We start from the raw sequence: 24,807 nt of genomic DNA on the forward strand, positions 1-24,807 counted from the left end.
CAAAATATAAACCATGAAATTATTTCTTTATTTATTTGGTTCACCCAATCACCGTATCAAGATATTATGGTTATTGTGAGCCATGCATCACGTGTCGTATCGTGAGGTACCCTGAGACTCCCAGCCCTACTCCTAATACTTGATGTGGCCCAACCTCACCCAAGCTCTACCTCCAGCGGCCCCCAGGTAAATTGTGTGTGAGACCCGTGGTTTAAGACCCTCACCTCACATGCTTCTCATCACTTCACAAGCCCAGACAAATCCGAGTAGGCGGGTGGAACAGCAAAATATAGCTATAGAGAGTCACAACCATGTCGTACACATACTGGAAGCATCCATCTGTATGTTTACACAGCAGCATATAAACGACATCAACCTGTATGAGGACCTCATGTCTGACTACTAAGTGGGAAAAACAACATGGCTTGCCTCGAAAAGTGCCATGTTGGTGCCATCGTAACTGTTGCTCTTGTCATTGTCTGTGTTGTTGATGAATGGACTGTTTTCCTTCGGGACGCCATCGCCTGTGGAAACACAAAAAACAGAAAAGCTGTCACTTGTCGTCCCCGCCACCACGCTGCCATCATTTTCTTAGAAGTACACACCATACGTTCATAGATTTGTGGTGGCCCGCCACAGATACATTTGGACTGCCACAAATAGATTTGGTGCGAACTGTTCACCCTTGCTCATAGGCACATGACAGTCGCCCCTCGTTTATAGCGCTTCATTGGTTCCATTGGTACTATATTTTCGTAGTTAAAAAAATAGTTTTTTACCATTAAGAGCCCTGTAGACATGAAATAACACCCCTATAGTTGTGTACACCACATTGCAACTCTTACTCTCAGCTAACGAGCTATCAAGCTAATGAGCTAACCGAAATTTCTCTCCTCTAAACTTAAGTCAAAACATACCACTTTCACACGGAATGGGAGGAGAACTTTTATTTCACCCAATCATGTGGGAGGTGCCACGCCTGACTTGATGACTCCATGCCGTGTTCAGGTAATGTAATGTAAGGTAATGTCTCAGGACTTGTCAGATCACTTGTATTTCAATATGTTTTGACTAATAATAGACCATAATCTGCCACAAAACACAGATCATTTATTAATTAATTAACTTTGGAAAAAACGCGATATATGTAGCGAGGGAGTGATAATCCAACCGCGAGGGACGACTATGCAACGCACCCCGTCTGCCAGAGAATAAGATGACAGAGCAGGTGGGATGGGTGTGGCCAATTTACTGACTTTGTCGCTATATTTCACGAATATTTTAAACCTTCGAGATAATTTTTCAAAAGGAGCAACAGATCTAGTGAAGCGTCTTCCGAGACTCTGACACGAAAGCACTTATCGCTCTAATGAGCGGTGAGTGCTGCCGTGCAGGCGGCTCGGTCTTGTTTGTGACATTAACAAAAAGAAAAAGTAACAGAAGAAAGTTAATTCACAGTTCTAAACATACTTTTTCTGCTTTTCATGTTTTTTTTTTTATGACTTTCTGCTAATGCATCATCCAATTATGCAAATTTGGTGTCCACCCACCACTGCCACAAATAGATGACAGTCCTGTCCTGCTTACCAAGTACACACTTTGTTAAGAGCAGGAAATGCACTTGCACCAAACGACGGCTTTTAATCATTTTCAATTACTGATCATTAAAAATTATGTGAAACACGGATCCTTGGAGCTTTGGAAGGATGTAAAAGACAAGATGACCCAGGTAAATCAGGTCAAATGCCAAAGCGACATGTTTCTTTGCACTGCTCTAGGGTCAGAATAACCTCAAGTGTGTGTTCACACTTGCAGTTGGGTACTCTGGTCTATGGCTGTGCGGATCAATCCAAACAGCAATAGTATCAATACCAAGGGTAGTACCGGTATCGGACCGATGATATATACTGTATATATATATATATATATATATATATATATATATATATATATATATATATATATATATATAAAGATGCGACAAGATATACTGTATATAAGATATATATAAGATTGATATTGGCCAGTTTCAGGACACAGGAGGACTTTGGGCACAAAAAAGCCAAGCCAATTTTGCATTTGCTTACTCATGTTGCACTATTGATTTTATTTTGCTCTAACAATTCAATAACAAGGAATATTTGTATTATTTGTTAATACTTTTACATTGTCTTACATTGTTTTATTTAGATATCGTTATATTGTTCACAATTTAACAATCTTTGTCCAAGTTATTAGAATCACAATCAACCAATGAAGGGCAAAATCACAAAATCCGAGTAAAAAGTGTCAATATCAGCAACAGCACCAATGAAATAGTAAAACCATGCAGAGAAGATGAAAAAGATTAAATAGATGGAATTTATTTTCTGGTTTAGAGTGGCAAAAGGTATGGATGTGTGTGTTCAAGCTCAAGAACACGGCAGGTAGTCTTTGATTTGGTGGATTTATTTGCTGTGGCAAAGTGAAAAATCCTAATGCCTGGCAAGAAAAACAAAAACAAAGAAACAAAGACACACAGTATAGGTAATAATTGTGGGCTTTCGAACAGAGAGTCAAACCTGAAAGCTTCCTGTTAGGAATGGAGTATTTTCTACTCTGTTCTGGATGGGTACTGCAACATGCATGTGCTTATCTACAACAGAGAGCTAGCACACTCACAAGACCTTTCAATTGGAGAAAGACACCGTTCTTTTGAGTTAATCGCTCTCTCTCACACACACACACACACACACACACACACACACACACACACACACACACACACACACGGTTTCATTATGACTCAGCCTTGTGTCTCCTGGCTGAGACACCCAGCCTCCTAGCCATGATCAGACCAATCCACCAACAAACACTTAATAGGAAGTTATTGATCATTGGGGCCGCCCCCCCCAGCAGGCATATGAGGAAGAGGAAGAGGAACTCACTTTCACTTTAGAGACCGCTTGGACCTCGCTAGACCTTGGCTATGGGGGGTTGACCATTCTCTCCAGTGCTGGCATTACAATTGTTTGTATCTGCTTCTTTTAATATTAAATTGTCAGCTCTCAGCTTTTAGTGGTCCTCCGTATGTGAAATTCTATTGAGAAATATTTATTTATCTGTACAAACCACTGTGTAAGTTGCTGGCATCAGCATTCTGCATACAATCGACCGATTATCAAAACAGATCAAATGAGCTTTAATAACATCTCCAACAACTTGAAACCATTTCCAATTTAAGTTTATTCATTTAATTTCTTGCAAATTAAATGAATAAACTTAAATTGGAAATTGTGTAAACACTGGTCACTTGCCAGCTTTATCTTGCTAATTCCTTTTCAAAAGGTTATGACTTTTTAACATTTGTATTTTTAGTGCAAATTTGCAACAATATTTCTTACATTACATGAGTCTCATTTGCAAGCATGCATTCACGTTCAATTTGTCTCAGAAGTAGCTACTGCCATTGGGACGTGCCATGCGGCAGCCATAGCCCTTGTTGGGCTGCAGAAAATATTATGCTCATGATGCATGATCTGTTTAAGTGAAATGAACATTTAATTGTGTAATTACTTCTAATCGCCATGTAAATTGCTAATGCCGAGAGCATATATGGGATTTCCGATGTGAATTAGCATCGAGCTAGCCCATGCCATGTGTTCTGTATTCATCTGTGGCGCCGCCACCACCACCGCCAACAGAACTTTGGCTATAGCAGGAATTTGATGGGTAACTTTTACTGTTACTGCAGCTGGAAGGGTAATAAGAGGCTTGCACCGTGGATTAGTCTGTTGTAATCACAGCGAAAGTCACTATGTCCTTGTACTCTGCAGCTCTTTGCAACTGAGCCCAAGTGAGACACAGAACATATCAAGTGAGGTTTTCTAACAAAAAAGGGTCAATAACAATGTATTTAAAAATGAGCAGATTTTTTGGTCAAAAAATATGCATTCAACGTTCTTACAATCTGCCGTCAAAACTTGCAGTGACATGAACACGGCTTTAAGATATGATCGCAAGTCATTACTGCAATTACAATTATTATTAATGTGATGTGGCATGTGAAGAGCTTTTAAATAAAATAAACAAACTAACTCAGGAAACTAACATCATAAATTAAACAAACAAAAAAGACAAAAAAACCCTCAATAAAATTAAAATTGACAGTCTCTTCTAGCAAAATTGCACTTAAATAAAAATCACAATCATGATATTTCTGATTTTGAATCAGTGTCACTTATTATTGTTTGAATATTGGAGAAGAAAATGGTGTGTCAATGCAGACGTCAGCTCATTTGCATATACCCTTGATTCACTTTTAGCAACACCGTGTTTACGTGTAATGAGGTGTAGCGTTTTGTCGGAGTTTGGTCAAAGTACATGTTATATTTCGGGAGTCGCTGAAACGTAAGTTCCAGCGTTTCGGATTATTTATTTAAATTGTCTTTGTCACAACCATTTTCACGTCACAAAATGACGACGCGCAGACGGGCTGAAATGGGCATCAGATCGTGTTTCATACACAACAGGCACAAAGAAAGTATTCGATCGTGTAGCACACGACACACAAGAGCTAGCAAGTACTGCACTCGCTAGTGCTTAGCGAGCCTCTCCTCACTGGGACAAAGAGACTGAATGACTGACAGCAGGGTTCACTCACTCTGTTCATTCCGCTATAGAACCAGAGACAGATGCATGGAGTGAATGCATGCACATGTCAATTTATCAAGGCTGGCAAAATGATCAAGTTTGTTTCTATTTATCATGCGGTTGATTGATTATCCTGACAGGCCTATTTAGGGTTTAAACCAGAATTATGCTTCTATGCATTCAGCTTGCTAGCTTTCTTTGTTGCAAGCAAAAAGGGTAATTGTAGCTGAATCGAATCTAATCATTAGAGTCACTTTTATTGCAATCGTTGATCCAAAATCGGAGGACGAGAACATCAGCGTCAAGATAGCGGTTCATAGTGTAGATGAACAGTGATGAATAACCATAAACAGACTATGAAAGTAACTGAAGACACAAACACTGAATATCCTTCAAACTAATACTTTTCACTCACGGAACTGAAGGCATCACGACCCACCAACAAGCAGCAAGTGAAGGTCTGGCAAAGCATCTCTGGGGAGGTTAACTCCTGGGAGCTAAGATAAATTTGGTGGTCCACAAACAACAGACTCCAGGCAGTCATTGACTGCAATGTATGTCCAATGTCCAAAATGGAAGTTTTCGACGTAATGCCATCCGTTTTGTGAAACCTCTTGAAGTCTACACTACAATCCCATCTTAAATGTTGAATTTATGGAGGAAAATTCAACTCAAAAACTTCTTTGACCTGGAGTTGAACCAAGCTTATCAGCGTTCAGAGTGAAAACAAGCGTGCCACATGCAAATAAAAATTCTCTCAGTGGAAAACAAATACCGCAGTTGCTACACCGCAATATCCACAGCACGAAGAAAGACAATTAACATCAGTGGTTAGGCACAGCAATAACCAGGCTATGGAACTATAGTACCATAAAGTGCATCGTACAGGTAATGATGATATCAGATATTACACTGCTCACTGCCACTGCACACGAAAAATGAAGAACAAATAAAAGACAGACGCAGTCAAGCAGTTTGCGGCACACAACACGAGTTCCCATGATTACATTTAAGATAAAGTAATTAACAAAATGCTGTTTACGTTGTAGTGTCTCATCTCATCTCGCCTTAATTGGGTTCATATCGGAGTCGTGTCGTTGTTGTGAATGTTTCCTGTTTTTCAGCATCTGCCCAATTGTGACGTGGTGTGGAAATGTCAATATATGTGTGTGTAAAGCGGATGTGTGCTTCCAATGTTCTGTTGCAAATTGTCCTAGGGGACATGGTCCACATTTCCTTTTTGACAAAACTGGCCTCATTCGTATGTTAATTTCATTTACATACGCTCTCGAGACTTTCATGTTAAGTAAGGGTGTCACGAGATGTCGTGCCACAAGATCCCGCAAGATATAAATGTGATGATATTGTTTATGAGAAAAGCTGTCTCACGGCAACAGGGCAGCCGGAAGCCAATCAGACTGTGAGCTATGGCGTTGAAACTGTGAATGATAATACACATAATATGAAAGTGGCAGTGTGCGAGGCTGGATTAGAAGTGCACATCAAGCGCTTTGCAGACACTATAAACCTTGCAATCCAACCTGCACTGTTCCTAGCGACAGCCCCCCCCATCGGAGTTCAACAGCTGCCACGATGCAGAAGCTGCGGTAATTATACACTTGATTAAACTTACTTAAGTTTTGTCAGATCAAAATACAATCGCTGAATCAGACTTCTTATCAAAGCGTGATAGTAGCTTATTTTTCGGAAATGCAATACTTCCTGGTTCCGCACTCTAAGCATCATAGGAACTAAACTACTAATCTAAAGTAAACTAATCTACTGCAATCTATTTTTACATGTCTTTTCATAACTACACGTTAACATACATGAATAGCAGTAGCAGCTACAACGGCCGGCATTATTTCAACTTTTAAAATCTTTAGTTTTTTGTTTTAATTTGTGGAAAAACAGTTAAAAGGCATAATGCGGGCAAAGTTATGAAACATTTCAAAATGCACCTACATTATTTTGTGACTCCGCAAGTCATGTTAAATGACGTCTCGTCTCGTTCTCGCGATCCCAATATCACGTATCATCTCATCTTGTGAGCTGAGTGCATCGTTACACCACTAATGTTAAGTCTAACACAAATGGCAGTGATAAAGGGCATATACAATAAGTAGGCACTGAAAAAAAACAAGGTGAACGTCGATAAATGTATATGCACCAAAAATAATTAGTTTAAATCTATCCATCCATCTAGTTACCATACGGCTTGTCCTGTTCGGGGTTGTGAGAAGGCTGAAGCCTATCCCAGCAGACCTAACACTGGACTGGTCGTCAATCAAAGGGCACACACTGCATAGAGAGTTCTGGACAAAAATTTGGGAAGTGACTTAAATTTTGAGCTTCAATAACGTTGCTGCTTAATTTTTCATTTTTAATGATCCCCACAAAAATTGACTGTCTTTTCAGCATACAGATCACGCTCACAATTCGCAAATTTGCAGATTTTGGTCCCAAAATATTATTTTTTCTGTGAAATAGGCTGTGTTTTTCCCCCATAAGTCGATAGTGATGTATAAATATGTGATAATGCAGGTCAAATGTACAGCATACATGCACCACTCTTAAAATTTTTTTTTACACATTTTTGTCTTGATGCTTCTCTGATAATGCTTTTTTCGGCAAGCGTTGAGATTTCGCACTTTGTTCGGTGGTCCTTGAATGCACCATAGATGTGTGCTGTGAGATGCAAACGTTTGGCTACGGAAGCCTCAAAAACTTGCAGTGATGCAAAGACGTGAATATGTGAACGCAAGTTGTTACTGGAATTACAACAGGCAAGCAGTGTGGATTATGTGTCGACGCGGATTGGACAAACGCCTTCTCTCGCCTGCTAGCCTCCAGCACTAGCCTGATGACCAGGCTACTGACTACACCGTCACTCCGATTACACCTCAAACTGAAAATGTGAGGGGATGGAAGTACCACTTTGATAGAAGGACAAATCCACACATGTAGCGAGGCTAAGAATGTATGTATACAGTATTTCAAGAAAAAAAATGCATCTGAGTTTTTGCAACATGAGTGAAAAAGCGTGTGAGCTTAGTATAAAAAAAATGCATACTAAATTGTCCATAGGTGTGAATGTGAGCGTGAATGGTTGTTTATATGCGCCCTGCGATTGGCTGGCGACCAGTCCAGGGTGTACCCCGCTTCTCGCCCGAAGAAAGCTGGGATGGACACCAGCATACCTGCGACCCTCGTGAGGAAAAGTGGTATAGAAAACGGATGGGATGGATGGTTAGTATGAACTTCGGTCTTTGATGGTTTTCCCTCCCACTTTGACTGTTTTTAAATTTATTTCCCAAATATTTCAACATTTTTCTTAAATAATCTTTGTAAATGTTCTTTTCATAAAATTAGGACTTTATTCCAATAATATTTTGACTTTATTCCCATTGTATTATAACTTTTCCCCAACATAATTTTCAAAAAATTACAACTTTATTTTGTTTGTGTCACATATTTCAACTTAAAAAAATATGTTTTTCTTTAATATTTCAGCTCTATAGAATTACAAGTTTATTTTTGCAATATTTTTAAATTGCAACTATCATATTTTTATATTTTGACTTTATACTGATAAAATTACTGCAGATTTTTTTTTTGCTGCTTTTTAAAATAATATTCTTAGAATGCGCCGCAGGCCAATAAAAACAGCTGCAGGTCTGGAGCTTAATGTAACACACTCGTGTCAACAACAGACACTTTAATGGGCGTCTACTTTAGTCACAGTTTTTTTTGCCATTCGCTGGTGGTCCGGGATCGCAACCCCACAAATAGTGGGGTAAAACAGGCAGGTACAATGTTGCCTTCAAAAAATCCTGAGGTCATGCAACACCAAAGTTAATGACAGGGTGAGTGTAAATGAAAGATTTAATCGTTCCATCTATATATCCTGCTCAATACAAAAATGTGTGTGTTAACAGGCATTCAAAACATTCAAAGACAGATTTTCCTATTGCATGCAAGCCCACCCTTAGACGCCAACCAACAGAAGTTAAGAAGAGTTCTCTCAGGTACTTCAAATCTGCAGCGTATGTACAGTATATCAATATAATGCAAATATAGTGTATCTCAAAAATTATCGTTTATTTAAACTTTAAAAATGACATGATCTGTACATTTACATGGTTCTACTCTGATATATTTCTCAACTACGGCCCGAACGATTAATTGGCCGATACTTTTTTTTTAAAAACCCATATCGGTCGGACGCTGAAGAACTCAAGCTGCCATTCTAAATGACAAACAACATCGGCGTTTTGTGTCATTTGTGTTTTTCAAACGACATTCCTGATTGTGGGGGCCACTGAGAAGGTTGGTTCTTACTGATTACTGGTACAGGTCTGTCATCCGGTAGAGGGAACATTATGGTAATGGTTAGGTCAGCTTCTATGGTCACGCTGGTAATAAATGACAAGGCATCCTATTTATAACAACTAAGCTGTGCACTGTGACGATTCTGTAAGCTGCCTAACGCTGCTACAGTTAGCTCATGTCGGCACACCGTACAGAAAGTAGGAGGGACATATGCCTCAAAAAATCAGTACCATTAAAATAATTTTGGAAGGATTTAAAAATCACTGATATATGCAATATTTATCCATTAAAACAGCAAAAAAGGACAAAAATATTTACAAATCAAAGCTGTGCAATACATAGAGGATTTAGTTTGTCAATGGAAAAATGCTGCATCTCCTTCAAGACACTGTGTATCATCAGTAGTGAAGCTACCGACACAGCAATAGACGTAGCAATAAGCAAGGGAAATTGGATACATGGAATATGGGCATGCATGTCTGCTCAGAAGTTTGCATTTTGTCAACTTTCCGTTGGCGAGCCATCTCCTATGCAGCGGCACAGCCAACATTCGTATTGATTTATTGCGCTCCATCACTTTACACAACAAACTAGCTCGCTAGCCCCTTTCAATGAAATATTCCAACAAGAAACAATTCGTAACAAAGTCTGAAATAAGCTGATTAAAAACTATACACAACATACTTAGTATCAACAGTATGAATACAAAAATCCTAATTACTACAAAATGAAATAAATAAACTCACCCCTCCGACGAGAGCTTCCCCTGTGCTCCATTTTGAGGAGCGGGGCCTAAAAGGGGTCACAAGAGGAGGGGTCCTAACAGTGGTCCCTAGGGAACTCCAGTAATGAGGGGTCCAAAGTATGACGATAATGTTAGTGAGGTGCAGAAGTCAGGAATGCTGCCAGTGCTGTGTGGATAATGTGAGGATCAGCTATTTCTGTGACAGTTTGTGTGTGTGTGTGTGTGTGTGTATGTGTGTGTGTGTGTGTGTGTAAGTAAAGTGGCCTGTGATGACGATGGCAGCGACAGCCATGCATCACAAAGCACCCTTTCCCTCCCCACGGAGATCAGCACGCACTCCCTCACGCACACGCGCGCGTCCCCTCTAACTCCCCGAGCTTCTGATCCCTGCTACGCACACATTAACACTTGAGTGGGTGTGTGTGCACACAAAGTGGGAGGAGCAAAGAAAGTGGGAAAAGCGGAGAGGAAGGGATAGGCATGTACATGGCTTAAAACTAGGAAGAGGAATTAGTATAAATTTCCTTGATCAAATACATGGGAATGCAGCGTCAACAACCCGTCTGTGTCGAGTCGACCAACTCATCAAGTCCTGGTCCACCGTGTTCTTCAACACCTGTTTTCAATCCAGTATGGTTATGTCATAGGTGAGCTTTTTGGTGACTCAATTTCCCAGAGCAGCCGTCTTTGTCAGACCCCAAACCAGCTGAGACTGATGCAACAGCGCCTCTGCTGGTTGCAGCCAAGTAGTGCACTCCATTTTGCCTCGAATCACTTCGAGACACAAATAATCAACTTAACTATTCAACAGAATTCTTACCAACGAGCATCTTGCATTGACTTCATGTTTGAGTACTCGCTTTTGTGATGATGTGGCCCTTCATGATGGAAAAAAAGCAGTTTACTGTACAATTTCAAATCAATGTGCTATTTCTAAGTGCGGGTTATGCCTGAGTGAGCACTGTCATTGACTAGGTAGGACCCAGTACTTTGCAGGACGTTAAAACAACATGTACAATTTCACCAGGTATCAAAAGTACTAATGAAATGTCAACAAAGAGTCACTTTCTCCCTTCCGGGTGTTGCTTTGAAAGGCTAATTCACAAGCTCTAACTTTGGCACTCGCTTGGGCTTCTTCTACTTTATGGATATTTAATGGTCGTCGTTTCTTCTAGTAGTTAAGTTAGTAGTAGTTAAATTTTCGTGGTGCCTTTTGCCAGCTCAAGACAAAGTTTATCCGGTGCCTGCTGCCTCCTCCTTTGTTGTACTTTGTGTGACTGTAGAGGAGTGGTTCTGAACTGGTTGGTCGGGACCCAAAAGTGGGTGGCGGATCCATTCTGGGTGGGTCGCAGACAGCGGTTAAAATGTGTAATACACAACCCATGTTTGAGATGTCTAACTTTTTTTTTCTTCAATATTTTAAATGTAAAATTGAGCAATATTTTAGTCGTATTCCTTTATGGTATACATTCATTGCACAGTTGTAAGTGAAATACAGTATGTGAGTTTCTGGTTTTATTTAGTGCAATTTTGCTATATAATGATAACTTATGTATTATTTGTATGCATTCAGTTATGTCTTCATTTTTTTTACACTTTGTATGAATAAATTAGCTACTCAAAGGTTTTAGTTTTTCTGTGCATGCACATAAACAGAAATCGACTATGGACACTACTGTGCACGCTATTTTTAATCATTTATAACAATGAGGCTTTTTCTGTGAGGTTTTCTTTTTTTTTTTTTTTAAACAGCTGACCATTTTCGATGTTATTGGGCTGACCAGGGCGTGACATAATGCCGACGTATTTCCCGTAACACCGAGCTCGTGGATGGACCCTGCTTCAAACTTTGTGCGAGACTCAACAATGTGTTCTTCAAAGCATTGTTAGATAGCACAAGACTAACACACTTGACGTAACATTTTGGCGGAGTAAAGAAATGCAGCAAAAATTGCTGCGCAATGAGGTGTTATACTTCACCTATAACACGTAAGATCCGCGACATACTCTTGCATGTCACAAAACGGCCATGCGCAGGCTGAAATTGACATCAGATCATGTTTTGACACAAAGAAAGCATTAATCCCTGTTCCCCCTGTTTATTCAACGTGCGTGCCGTGTATTTTTATATGGTTATAGCTTTAAAACACTGTAGTCTTTCTGTCATGACGCTCAAAAGGGGCGGCACCCTCGCTGGTACCCCTTTTCAGGACAATCACCCTCAACTGTTTATCAGCCTGCATTTGGGGTTCAGCAGACCCACACGGCTTGTAACAGAAAGAGTTTTTTCATATTAGCTACCAGCGCTAGCCCACAGTCTGCTAACCGTCGACTGGCATGCTGCTGTTGCTATTTTTATTGGTTTTACAGAAGTGTGTCGAGAATGTCTGTTGACGGTTTAGGCGAGCTGGAAGCAAGAATAAACGTGCATCTTGTATTTTGTCCACTCAGAATTTGCAATAAGTCAGATTTTGCGATTCTGTCCACGATTCCATTAACGCGGGAATCATGTCCGGGTCCGGCGTGGCGTTGGACAGAGGCGGTGAAGGTTTACATTCAACAGTGTACATCATTAAGATACAATTCAAAGCATCCAAGCATGTGGTGTAATTTTGCAGTGCAATTTCCTGCGGTGTACAGATGCTTTCAAAATCTTTGCTTCGTGCAGTGGAATGTCAACTCATACATTATCACCTATGAAAAAGCCAAAGATGTGGGCCAAACCCACCTACCTGAATGCTTCAGGACCTCTGCCTTTGTTTTAGCAGCCTGTTAATCTGCCTGTCTAAAACCATGTGAAGTGGGCTCTAATCACTTAACCAGATTAGGCTAATCCTGAACTTTTTATAAAACACAGAAGTCACACCGGGGCTACAACACAGAGAAAGACTCGGCTCTAAAGCCGTGGACTTGTTGAACGTAGACTTCTGCTGCAGTCGTGTCTTGTGAGCGTCTTTCACTTGCTTGCTACTGAGGTGAGACACTGAGCCATGACCCGAGGGACTTGGACGTGAAAGCAGCTTTTACATTGAGTTGAAGTGACCTGAGAACTCACCTTAATGTGTGACTAATTGGCCAAAGAGAATAAATTCACTGTTAACTGAATACACAACCTGTCGTGTATTCCTCGCCATCCATCCATTTTCTATGCCGCTTATCCTTATCAGGGTCACGGGGGTATGCTGGAGCCTATCCCGGCTGAGGGTCCTCGCCATCATGCGTGAAAATCAACTGATCATCTTCTGAAGGCCATCATGAAACTGACAGATGTGTGAAGGCCTGAGCATTAAGAGGGGCTATCAAATGACACAGGAAGAAGGATTTAATCGCATCAAGCTGCACTTGGTTTGATGTCAGATGGTTGCTATTGCAGAGTGCATGTGTGTGTGTGTGTGTGTGTGTGTGTGTGTGTGTGATGCACTTAATGATATCCAAGGACCTTAAACCCAAAAGTAAACAACACAGTCAGTTATGTAACACAGCCCGAGTGGACGGGGTTGTAGGTTCAGCTGCCATTAAATCTATCTACTACAATGTGTGGGTCGTTGTCCCACTCAGGTGAAATTTGGTCCTTTATTATGTTTTACTTCATCATGTATAGACACCCCCTCTGGTAGAGGTTCTACTCTAACAAAATTATTAAAATAAAACCTTTTTTGCACCTGTGCAACATAGCCAGTCATAGAATGACCATCATAGAGCCCCACTTTTCCTATGACTGGGTTTTCAACAAAAAAATGTGCCTCGGTTTTCGTATACTGTCTCGATTACAATATTGCACATAACAAACTACCGTACTTTCAACCTTGCGGCTAATTTATGCTCTAATCTCGTGACATCTCCTTTACTTCAGAACTACTACTAATTGTTTAAATACTGTGCCACTCAATATAACAGTCTGACTCACGGTGTCATCTTACAAAAAACACAAAGCAACTTAAGACACAGAAGGCGTACCTATGAAATATACAAACAAGTACCAATACAAGCTTAAAAGAAAACACTAAACTATTTTAAAGTTTTCCCATAATGCATCGCGTCTGAGCAAAGCACTCATTGGTGCCTTCTGTGGCGCTGTAATGATGTTTGTTAAATTGCTGTGTGATGAGTTAAGTGTTTTTTGTCGGATGACTTCCTGCAATTTCCAAAGGGTTGACAAGCTCGTTGTGAGGTTTTTCATAGCTCATGATTGTCTCCTGTCAAATAAAGAGCTGCCTGGTCCTCACAGGCTTGTGCGCGCCACAATATTACATTTTATGACTCGCACATGTTGGCATTGTCACATTAGCATTGATAGTGTACTTCCTGTCATGGCTATTGTCTCATCAATGTAACGATACTGACACCTAGTGACCAGTGTAGAATGCTACTGTAATTGCGCTGTTTGTGGTTAAGGACAGGCTCATGATGCACTTCTACCACTTTATTAACAAAGCAGAGAACACATATGCAGTGAACATTCAACACAGGAGCTGCTGTCGGCCACTGCAGGCACACACAAGTCACAGATACTGCACTACGCTACTTAACATGTCTTCTGAATGCCTTGTATTTGTATTTTTGTTCATTTAGACAGTTTTATGCTTGAAAATGCTTAATTTAAGCCAAAAATTTGCCTAAGTATGCTTTTATTTTTCTGTTAAAAAGCCACATTCAACCACCAAACAGTGATTATTTATTCATTCATTTTTGTAAAACCGCGATAGAGTCAGGAAGCGTTGTTCGAACCGCAATTTAGCAAGGAAGGACTGTAACTGGATTTACACGATCTCCGATGCAGAAAACTGCTCGGCTTTTGTGTTTCCTTTTAGAACAACTTGATAAGGAAAATGGAGGTACCACTGTAATGTGTTCGCTTCTCGCCCGTTACACGGTATAGTATTTATTAGTCATGTATTGGGACTAGGTACATTTTCATAGCTTGTTGCATATATGCACATACGTAGATTTGTTGCACTTTACTTATTGAGTAGACACCAGTTTTCTCTTCTTTGCATCTTTTGTGCCATTCAAGTAAAAATAAACAAATGCACCGCTCTCTGCAATGTTTCGCACTTTTTACTGTCTACGGAAAGAAACTTTTAAAATAGATTTTTTATTTTTGTGGAGATATACGCGGGCCTGTGAGTATTTTCTTTACTTCAAAAATTCACATTCTGTCTAATTGTGTGAACAAAATAAGGATGTCAAAAAAAGTGTTATCTTGTTTATTTTAAATACATATGTTCCACTTTCATCATGTGTAAAAATGACTATTTTGACTTTTTTTCCCCCCTCTTCTCAATAAAGATATTTCAAAATAACACATTTTAGAGCTGTGATTTTAATACCGTGAAAGCGTGATATTTTTGCCCAAGGTTATCATACTGTCGGAATCTCATACCAGCCCATTCCTACATGTAACACTTGTTGAAAACCATAAAAAAGCAGCGGGGAAACCACTGCGCAACTGAGCGTCGTCACTTTTTCCACCATTGTCCATGCTTTTAAAAAGGTTTCCTATAGCAGCAGCCTCGACAAGGACCGTTGAATCGCGTCACGAAAACAAAGGCCAAACGTTTAACTACAGTATAAAGGGGAAATGAGACAAAAGTTAGGGAAGTTAGACTGGAAGAACTGTGTCCATGTACTGTGCATGCATCACAGGGGTGGTGTCTCGCCTCCCCCCACTCAACCAACGGGACGCCAGCCAGCAGGATAATCAATAGCAGTTACGGCTATTTAATGACCAGTACATGCTTTCAGACCCTCCCTTCCTGAAGCCAGAACTCTTACACCTTGTCCGTCTGAAAGGGTGATTTAGCTGTTTGGACTGTCTGGATTGAGTAACAGGACTTTTTCTACATAATTGGAAACAGTGGGCTGAAAATAGTGTGTTGTTTCAGCGATGCAGTGAATACCCTCTGGGACGTGACACTCCCACTGCTGGTTGGAGTTACAGTGCACGCATGGAGCAGGGCTCCTCTGAGCAGTCGTAACAAAACACCGCTCTCTCTCACCGGGAGTCTGTAAAAATCCTTCCCAGCATGAAGCCGATAATTGTGGCACAACCAAAGCACGCGTTAAATACCGAGATCAGCCCAACGAGAAGTGCTATAAAAGCAGCGAGCTCACTGGCAACAATCTGACCAAATAGGTCGGATGGGAGTTTGTTAAAAACATACGCCAGTAAGCAGGTTTTCCGGGACAAAACACCAATCCATGACGGGATGAGGAGGGCAGTAGTTTAAGTCGGTTGGACTACTAAGTTCCATTAAATGTGATGGAACTAGAATTTGAGTACTAGGTTTGCAAAATGTTGCGCATCGAGTGTCTTAGCCTGCCGGGTTGGAATGCGACTGTGTCATGTTTGGGATTTGATAAGATGTTAGCATACCCTGTGATTGGACAGCCAGGTCCTTTGAGGGGCAGTTGGAAAACACAGAAATGTTGAAAAAGAAACAGAGAAATGTTGGCATGGATGTGGAGGGAGTTAAAAAGAGGTGTAGGAGAAGACATCTAGGCCAAGAAGAATCTAAGCACAAGGTCTTTTCCTCCCAAAAATATTTCCTAAACCTTATTTACCACACAAGTACAACCACATGACAATAACTTCTCATGAGCTTGTTTATGTAAACAAGAGCTACACGTTTCCGAGACCGTTTCTTGTCAAATACGCACTGAGAAATGAATGCTATCTCTCCACTAGATAGGAAAAAACATATTTGTTCTCACCCGCAACGTCCACATCCTCTTTCAACTCGTTGTTTTCATTGCCATCTTCCTCTTCGATGGTCTCTTGCGCCTTTTTCGAGCTGTCCTTTACCGGGACCACCGTGAAATTGGTCGGCATTTTTACACCATGTGCTTCCTCTCAATGTCTCCTTGTTTCCACAGCCTTATCTCCTTCTCCGCCTCTCGCTCTTTTCGCTGCTCTGCTCTCTCCGTCCGTGCAGCTGTTTTCACTCTTACCTTTGTGTTCTCTAGTTTTTGTTTTTTTTTTCTAAACTAATCACTCAAGTTCTGGGTTCATGTCAGGTCTTCACAAGTTTTGTGTCTATCACTAGGAGGCTCTTCAATGCCGTGCGACCCCCAAGCCCACAATCCAAATAAGGAAGCACAGGGCTGACCCGCCCCCTGGGGGGGGCTGTACCCACGCACGCACTTGCATACGCACACATTTGCAGAAAACATGACATGCACACGTGCTTGTGAGCAGGAAAACATGGAAGCGTGGGCTTTTTTCCGTGCCCGAGGGCGGTTGTCAGCAATGTCCGCTTTTGTTCAAAGAAAGGAGGAAGTCCTGAGCTGGGGGACACACAAGCCGTATAACGTTTCCTCACTTCCTGTGTGGTGTTATTTAATGCCACATGCAGTCAAGCGGCGGGCAGGGCAAATTTGGAGAGCTGTAAAAAAAAGACAAAACATCATTTTACACGGTTATAACACGTTAAAGTTCTGCATGACTTCAGAGGAAGTCCCACAGTCAAGCTCCCGATGAATCCATCCATCCACACATTTCCTAGACTGCTCCAGATCACAGAGAAGCAGAAACCAATCCAAGGTAGCCTTCACCCTGACCTGGACTGCCTGTCAGTCGCTACACTACCAAGTGAAAGCACGGGACTTAAGGAAGCAAGGGAGAAATCAAGGCACTTGGAGCGGCAACTGCAAAATCTGCAACAAGTTAAATAGAATACCGGAGGACGCCAAAGTACTTGTTGTGAAAAACATCAAGGAACTGGAGAAATATAACCTACAATACCATCTACAATGAAATTAATGTTAAAACTTACAAAGACATGATGCAGCTGTAAATCAACAATTGACAATAATAACTCCATACATAATAACATAGATCAGGGGTGTCCAAAGTGTGGCCTGGGAGCGATTATTTATTGGCCTGTGCCACATTTTTTACAATATAATTTAACAATAAAACTAAAAATATATATATTAGTATCAAGATTAGTGGTAATCTCACAAAAAAACGGCGTAAATATACCAGAATTATGAGGAAAAAATAACATTTTAGTATCATACTGTTGAAATATTTAAGAAAAGGTGTTTTTGGTGAAGTCGGAAGCAAACAAAACAATTAAGTTGTCATTTTCGGAAAATTAGGTTGCACAGAAAGCTATAATGTTAGGAGAATAAAGTGAAAATATGGGAATAAAGTCATTATTACAAAAATAAAATGAAACAGAAGAAAGTTGAAATAGTTGGAATATTTAAAAAAAACAATGGAAAAAACTGCTGTAAATTCATGAGAATAAAATAAAGTAACAATAAAATAAAGTCAACTTATGATGGGGATAAAGTCACAAGTACAAGAAGAAAATTGACAAGAAAAAAGTTGAAATAGTTGGGGGGGAAAAAAACAGCTCTAATTTTGTGAGAATAAAATAAAGTCAACATACAGTATTATGGGAATAAAGTCATAAATACAAGAAGAACTGAAATACAGTAGTTGGAAAATTTAAAAAAACACAAAAACAGCAGAAATAGAAAAAAACAGCTGTAATTTTACAAGAACAAAGTCAAAATATTAAGAGAAAAACGTTGTATGGTAATGACAAAAAAAAAGTCACAATTATACAACAAACTCTAAATATTATGAGGGAAAATAATGTCATTTTAATAGCATAAAGTTGAAATAATCAAAACAAAATGTGTTTAAGTCATAATATTATGAGGAACAAACTAAATAACGACTAAATTAGCAATTTTTGGAAAATGAGGTCAGAAATACAGTAAAGATATTACGGGAATAAAGTCATAATTACAAGTAGAAGAAAGTTGAACTATTTGAAAGATGCAAAAGGAAAAAAAAAGAAAGAGCACGAATAATGCACTTTTTCACCTATATCACTAAACGTAGATGCATGCTGCTATTTTTCTTGCAATATATGTAACTTGTAAGCATATCTACTGTGTTGGTTGACACTTGCAACCTTTCATTTTTCAGTACATGGTCCCCGCTAGAAAAGGTTTGGACGCCTCTGACATAGATTATACCAAATTCAACAATATTAAGAACCGCATTTAATTTATCGATTATCACCAGTAAGCGACGGCTCAATTTATATGCAAAAATGACCTATAAAAATCGTGTGATTCAAGCAAGTTGCATACTACACACCAACTGGCATCGGTTGCTCCAATCCGTCCCAAAACACTAACACGAGGTTGTGATGAACACCACTCACATGCCCCGCTTGTTAAGCTCGCAGCCGTGTTCTCAAGTATAAGCTTTGTGCGCATCCTTCAGCTCGTACGGAACATCATCAGCTGACCATCATACAATGTGTCACTTCCTTAGGGAACACAGCAACATATTTTTGGTCTTGGGTTCCCCACAAAGTCACCAAACAGTGCTCCGCGATGGGAAACAGCCCGAGGGTACGTGAGACAGAGAAGGCCAGTCTAATAATTCTTTGACTCAGCTGTTTTCTCATTTGGCTGCGGTGGGCTATCAAGAACAAGCAAGTCACTCTTCCCTTTTAGTCCCCGAGCATGACGGCATAACCGATCAATGAAGTCAACAGAAGGGTGGGGGCTGCAGGAAACGGGAAAGGAAGGAGGTGGAGCAAGAAGGCAATGGGATCATAAAGACAGATAGACTGACTTGAAGTCGCAGTTAATCACTCGTTCTTTCTGTTCAATTATTATTACTAGAACTGAACCGTGAACCAGGACACTGCAAGTCTCCTTTTCAGTGGTCAAATCACTGAGCAAAAAAGTACCGACGCCGCAGGCTTCAGGGACATGTTGGCGATATACAGTATACCCCCGCTCACGTCACAACTCGGGTTGGGCATCGAGTCTCGAGCATCAATGGGAACCGGGACTAACATTCTGATTCTCCTGGGATCGTTCAAATGTTTCTATTTCGAGTCCTAGATTCGAGGCTTAACTTAATAAAAAAAAAAAGAGCAGTCGTCTCAGTGTGATATTTTCAACACAGTGATATCATGCAAAGGAGGGTCAACATGATTAATGTTCACACATTCATGGTGGAGAAACAACACAACACACAACAACACAAACATGTGGGAAGTCAAACAATAAATGACGTGTGTCTCGTGCCAGTGTGAGCCAGGGTTTCAGGATGCTAGCTGATGTGGAAGTTTGGTGTAAATAAAGGACTCAAACTACGGCTACAGCTAGGCAAGTTTATCATTTGCACAGTACGGGTCAAGGGACCTTCTCAACTCACACAACACACTTCCGGCCTTCAAAATAAGAGCGGTTTTGGCTATCTCCTGTTTACCTGTGTTCACAAAATAAGGGATAAAAAACATTTAAACCATTTAAAACCATGCAAACCTGTATGACCCTGCCTCTAAAAAGCATCGGAATCGAGAATCGTTAGGAACCAGAATCGAAACGGGGAATCGGAACCCGAACCGGAATCATTCAAATTCACACGATGCCCAACCCCAGTTACAAAACATGCAAAAAAACCAAACACGAAACGCAATGAGGGTGCGCTTGTGACGTCCTGATTTTCACGCCGTAGACCGTCCACAGAATTTCTTTGTCATGTCATACAAACTCTACAGGCGCTTACGTTTACAAGACAAACTTACGCACTTCGTACATATTCATGCGTCGTCCGTGTGTCTTTCGTACATTTTGCTGGCGTCAGGTTTGGCTGAAATGTACATTTTTTTTTGTACGTCACACGTGCACCCCACATACGTAATTAATGCGGGCAACGCACATTCAGATATTCCGTACGTCCTCCGTGCGTGTCGAGATCTTACTCCTTCAGGGTCACCACAACTATTTTCTCCACAAACAAACCAAGTAGGCCGAATTTCTTTGAAAGTGGGGGCGACATAAAAGGCAACACAACTTGCCCAGCTAATACATCCACCCGGCCCAGTTTTCCCATGTGGGAAAAGAAATGCTGCTCTTTAACACATTTGAAAAGCCAGCATTTCCAGGAATGCTGCAAACGTTTCACAGACGGTACGATTGCCTGTAAGGAAATTCATGTCACAAACGACAATTCCACAACTTCACAGAGTGAAAGACGACATATTAAAAGGGAATATTGCATTATTATGACACATAACTGTACATTATTGTTATTATATATTATCATAACATCAGTGGTTTATTTGTTCTCAATAAATGTTGACAATGTTTGCATTTAGCGTCAGTTTGAGGGATAATAAACATGCATTTTTGTGTCACAATGAAATATTTTTTCCTTGTACTTTTCTTAAAATTAATGTTAAAATCCCGTCTCGTCTCGTTCGCGTGGACCCAATCACGTGCATCGTCTCGCCTCGCAAGTTGGGTGTTCCAGGCGGTACGGCTCCTCCCCAGTTCTGTTTGTAGCGGTGTTACAAAACGGGTGGCAAATGCAAGACACAGCAAGAGTGACAGTAAGAAATGATTGGAAAAAAAAAATGTTTAAATGTTGTGGATAAAAATTGCGGATGCCCACCATAATTGAATGGGTGGCGTCAAGAAAAGAAATAAATCACTTTAACATCTCGATGAGCAAAATCGATTTTAGTTCCCTTCAGGAAGAGAGCATAGTTTGTGGCATCTAATTGGATTTGATAAATGCCCAAAGAGCAGCTGGTGTTGTATTTCACATGCTGAAGCAAAACAGACACATGATAATAAAACCAATAGGATTTTTTTTACATTTGTTCCTCAAAAAAAAAAAAAACACATTTTCTACATGAAATACCTCACACGTGACAAAAAAAAAAATCACATAGCATGTGTGGTTTGTTTTACTTCGGTCAGCTCGCTTCCCGATTGGCCACTGTTTTGTTCCAGGTGACAATCACAGAGTCCGAGGAGCAAACACACACATCAGGATTTTCCATCGTGAATATGAACATGTTTGCCATGTATTACAAGCAGATCAGGGGGAAACAATCACTCCAATGATCTTTATTTGTGTACCAGGCTTTAGAGAACTGCAATTTTGTTTGTGTTCACAGTAAAAAGACGCCGTTATTCCCTGCCATGCAACACAGACAACTCTCATCCATACACAGTGGCTGAGCAGTGATGTAACTGGCATGTTCTGAATAAGAGGCCAGACGGTCAGAGTACCTCAGGGACAGTCAATACATAAAGGTCAGGGCAATAAAATCTATTTTTAGAAGTGAAGTTCCAACAATGCAGTGTCGTAACAGTGATTGTGTCTTTCAAAACGGTATTTGAATCGCCACGTTAGCAATATTCATCTAAAATCTGTCTGATAAATAACTCAAACTAACTATTCCTTTGGTTCAATTTTATCAGAAATTAAACTTTAACCCACCCATCCCTACGTCCCCAAAAATGGGGGAAAAAAAGGCAAAAGTTGTAACGTAGCAAGGAAAAGCTGAAATGCTCAATGAACTCATTCAATACCAAAGACGTATTTATACGTTTTTATCAACTCAAACGTTTATACGAGAGGCAAAAGGAGGCGATGACGCAACTCTCCACTGATGGATTTCACTTCAAAGCAATTTTAAGCCATAAAAACGGCCACAAGGTGGCAGAAGTGCATTTGATAAAAAAAAATAAAAAAAAAAATCACACATGACAGGAAGGAGGAAGTGAGAGAGCGTGGAGAAGTGTAGCGTGCAGAAGCTTGTGCATTTTAGAACACATGCACACGCGCACACACGCTCGCATGCGCACACGCGTGCACACACATAGTTCAGTGAAAACTGTAAATAGTTCCTGGTGTTATATTTGTAAAGAAATTGTGATTTTGATGTTAAACAACCCCCTTTTGTGTTGTTTAGATATTTGACATGTCACAAAAGCACAAAATCAAAGTGCAAGTTATGCTTGAAACGTATGTGTTCACAAAAAGCTGTTTTTCTCCCTTTTCTAGTCGGGAACTGATATTTTCCTGAACCTTACCTATGTTCTACTGCTGATTAGTATACACATATACTGTACTATTAAGTTTGTTGGTAAAACAATCCAAAATGAAAATTCTAATAATCAAATATGTAATAATATCACGAGGTGATAATACATTTCTACAATTTCACAGTTACAGACAGCCCTGCTATTGGATGGCAATATATCAAGTACTTACAAGGACCATCTTGAAAGCAACATCATTCTATTGGTAGCTAACAATGCCCTCTTGAGGACAGCAGAAGAAATGACACCCTTTTCTTGAACTAGTGTGGTGAGGGGCGCCTATAAGGTCTCATACCGTTTTCTATTAGCTCTGTAAACTCCTAAACCAGCACAAACACCAATCAATTTTGCAACATATTAAAGTATTAATGTCTTATGAAACTAAACTACTCCTCTTCAACCAATCTGGTGGAGTGGGCCATATTGAAAAGCATTACAGCTTCGCTCAGGTGAAGTTCAGCGACATAAGAGCTCAGCATAGTTCAATTATATGCAAGTGAGAGGAGAAAATATTAAGCCTCTGTTAACTTAAAAGCACTCAGTCTCCTCGGGTGTCTGCACACTTGCCTGCCTGCCAGCCAGCCGTCCTTCACATATTGTTTTCAGCACAACCATTCAGACGGCCTTTTGCGCACTGGAAGAAGAAAAATAGTCCCATTTTACATTTTCATTTAATAAAAACCGGAATACTGTGCCCTGAAGAAGTACTGGAACAGTGAGATCAATTATTTTATTTTTGCCGTAGACTGAAAACATTTGGTTTTGACACCAAAAGATGACTATGACACATTTAGAGGTGAAAACAACATTCAAACAAGATTTATGAGTGGGGTGGGAAGGTATCGCCATCTACTGTTGATGGAAAACTTCATGAATAAAAGCACTATGGCGACACCAGAAGATGCAAACCACTCATTAGCAAGAAGAATAGGAAAGTCGGGCTGGAATTCGTCAAAAAGCAGGGAAATGAGCCTCAATGAGCCTTTTTTAGGCTTTTTTTGGCAAGTGAACAGGGAGATAGCTGTTTCTTGCTAAAGTAATCCCTCAAACCTTACAGACGTTACAATAAAATTATAATTTTAATCATTCAAACAAATATCATTTAACAGAAGCATGCACATTTGCAATGTTTGGCTATTTCTGCACCGTGTTCATCATTAACTCATTAAATACCAAAGACGTGTTTATACGTTTTTGTAATCCAGCAGATACGGGGTTTTTTTGCGGGAGAGGCAAAAAGAGGGAACGATGCAACTCTCCACTAATGCATTAACATTTCAGAGAAATGTTAAACCATAAAAAGGGCCACAAGGTGGCAGAAGTGCATGTGATAAGTGTTCCTCAGGGATCATTTCAATGGAAGAATCACACATGACAGTAAGGAGGAAGTGCGAGAGCATAAAGGGATGTGGCATCTTAGGGAAATTTTAACGCATGCACACGCGCGCGCACCCATGCACACACATAGTTAGTTCCACATGTGAAAATTGTAAATAGCTCATGGCGTTATATTTGCAAACACATTGTTATTTTTCTTTAAAGAAACCACTTTTGGTGTTATGTTGTGGTGTCGTTGTTTCGATATGTGAGCTGTCACAAAAGCAAAATATATTTGTGTCAAAGTGAAAGTTATGCTTGAAATGTATCGTTTCACAAGAAGTTGTTTTTCCTCCCTTTTCTAGTCGGGAACTGATATTTTCCTGAATCTTATCCATGTTCTATAGCTGATTACTAAAGAACGGGAAAAGGTAGAAACAAACTTTTTTTTCCTGATGAAAGACGGGAGTCTAATCTTTCTTTTGGTAGGTCCCATGTTTATATAGCTTTAGAACACAATATTCTGCGTGCCGTGAAAGATCTGTAAAAATAGTCTAAAATGCCCTGTTCTGAAGGGGTTGTCTTTTGAAAAATGGCTGGGATTGAATGAGTTAAAGCTGCAGTTTTTCATTCCCTTATAACTTACCAGTGGCGACTGTCCATTTTAAATTGACACAATGATGAGGGGTGTGTTTCATTTCTGCCCAGCAGGGGGCAATGATGCACCATCAGCTAATTCAATGTTCCAAGTCTCCCTGCAGACTGCTTACTCCCTCCTTTGTATACCAACACCAATTGACAAAACACAAGAGAATGAGCACAAAGGCTTTTAAAAGCTTTTGTGGGTGGAACAAGACAAGGGAGTGCTGTGGTATATAAAAAGTAGTGTTACAGGCCCC

At 40.2% G+C, this 24,807-nt stretch overlaps 1 protein-coding gene across 6 annotated transcripts in view; it reads right to left on the reverse strand.

The window, feature by feature from the left end:
• The window catches only part of slc12a7b (solute carrier family 12 member 7b), a 73,493-nt gene that overhangs the window by 31,605 nt on the left and 17,081 nt on the right, over positions 1-24,807 (reverse strand). For 4 of the 6 annotated variants that reach the window (XM_054764981.1, XM_054764980.1, XM_054764978.1 and 1 more), the window contains exon 2: positions 430-524. In XM_054764981.1, coding sequence (XP_054620956.1) covers positions 430-524 — 95 coding nt within the window. Of the gene's footprint in view, positions 1-429; positions 525-9,710; positions 9,996-16,423; positions 16,898-24,807 lie in introns of those variants that run through there. The other 2 variants (XM_054764979.1, XM_054764982.1) reach the window with 2 other exon arrangements.

This window comes from Dunckerocampus dactyliophorus, chromosome 21 (genome assembly GCF_027744805.1).
Source record: "Dunckerocampus dactyliophorus isolate RoL2022-P2 chromosome 21, RoL_Ddac_1.1, whole genome shotgun sequence".
NCBI classification, from domain to species: Eukaryota; Metazoa; Chordata; class Actinopteri; order Syngnathiformes; family Syngnathidae; genus Dunckerocampus; species Dunckerocampus dactyliophorus.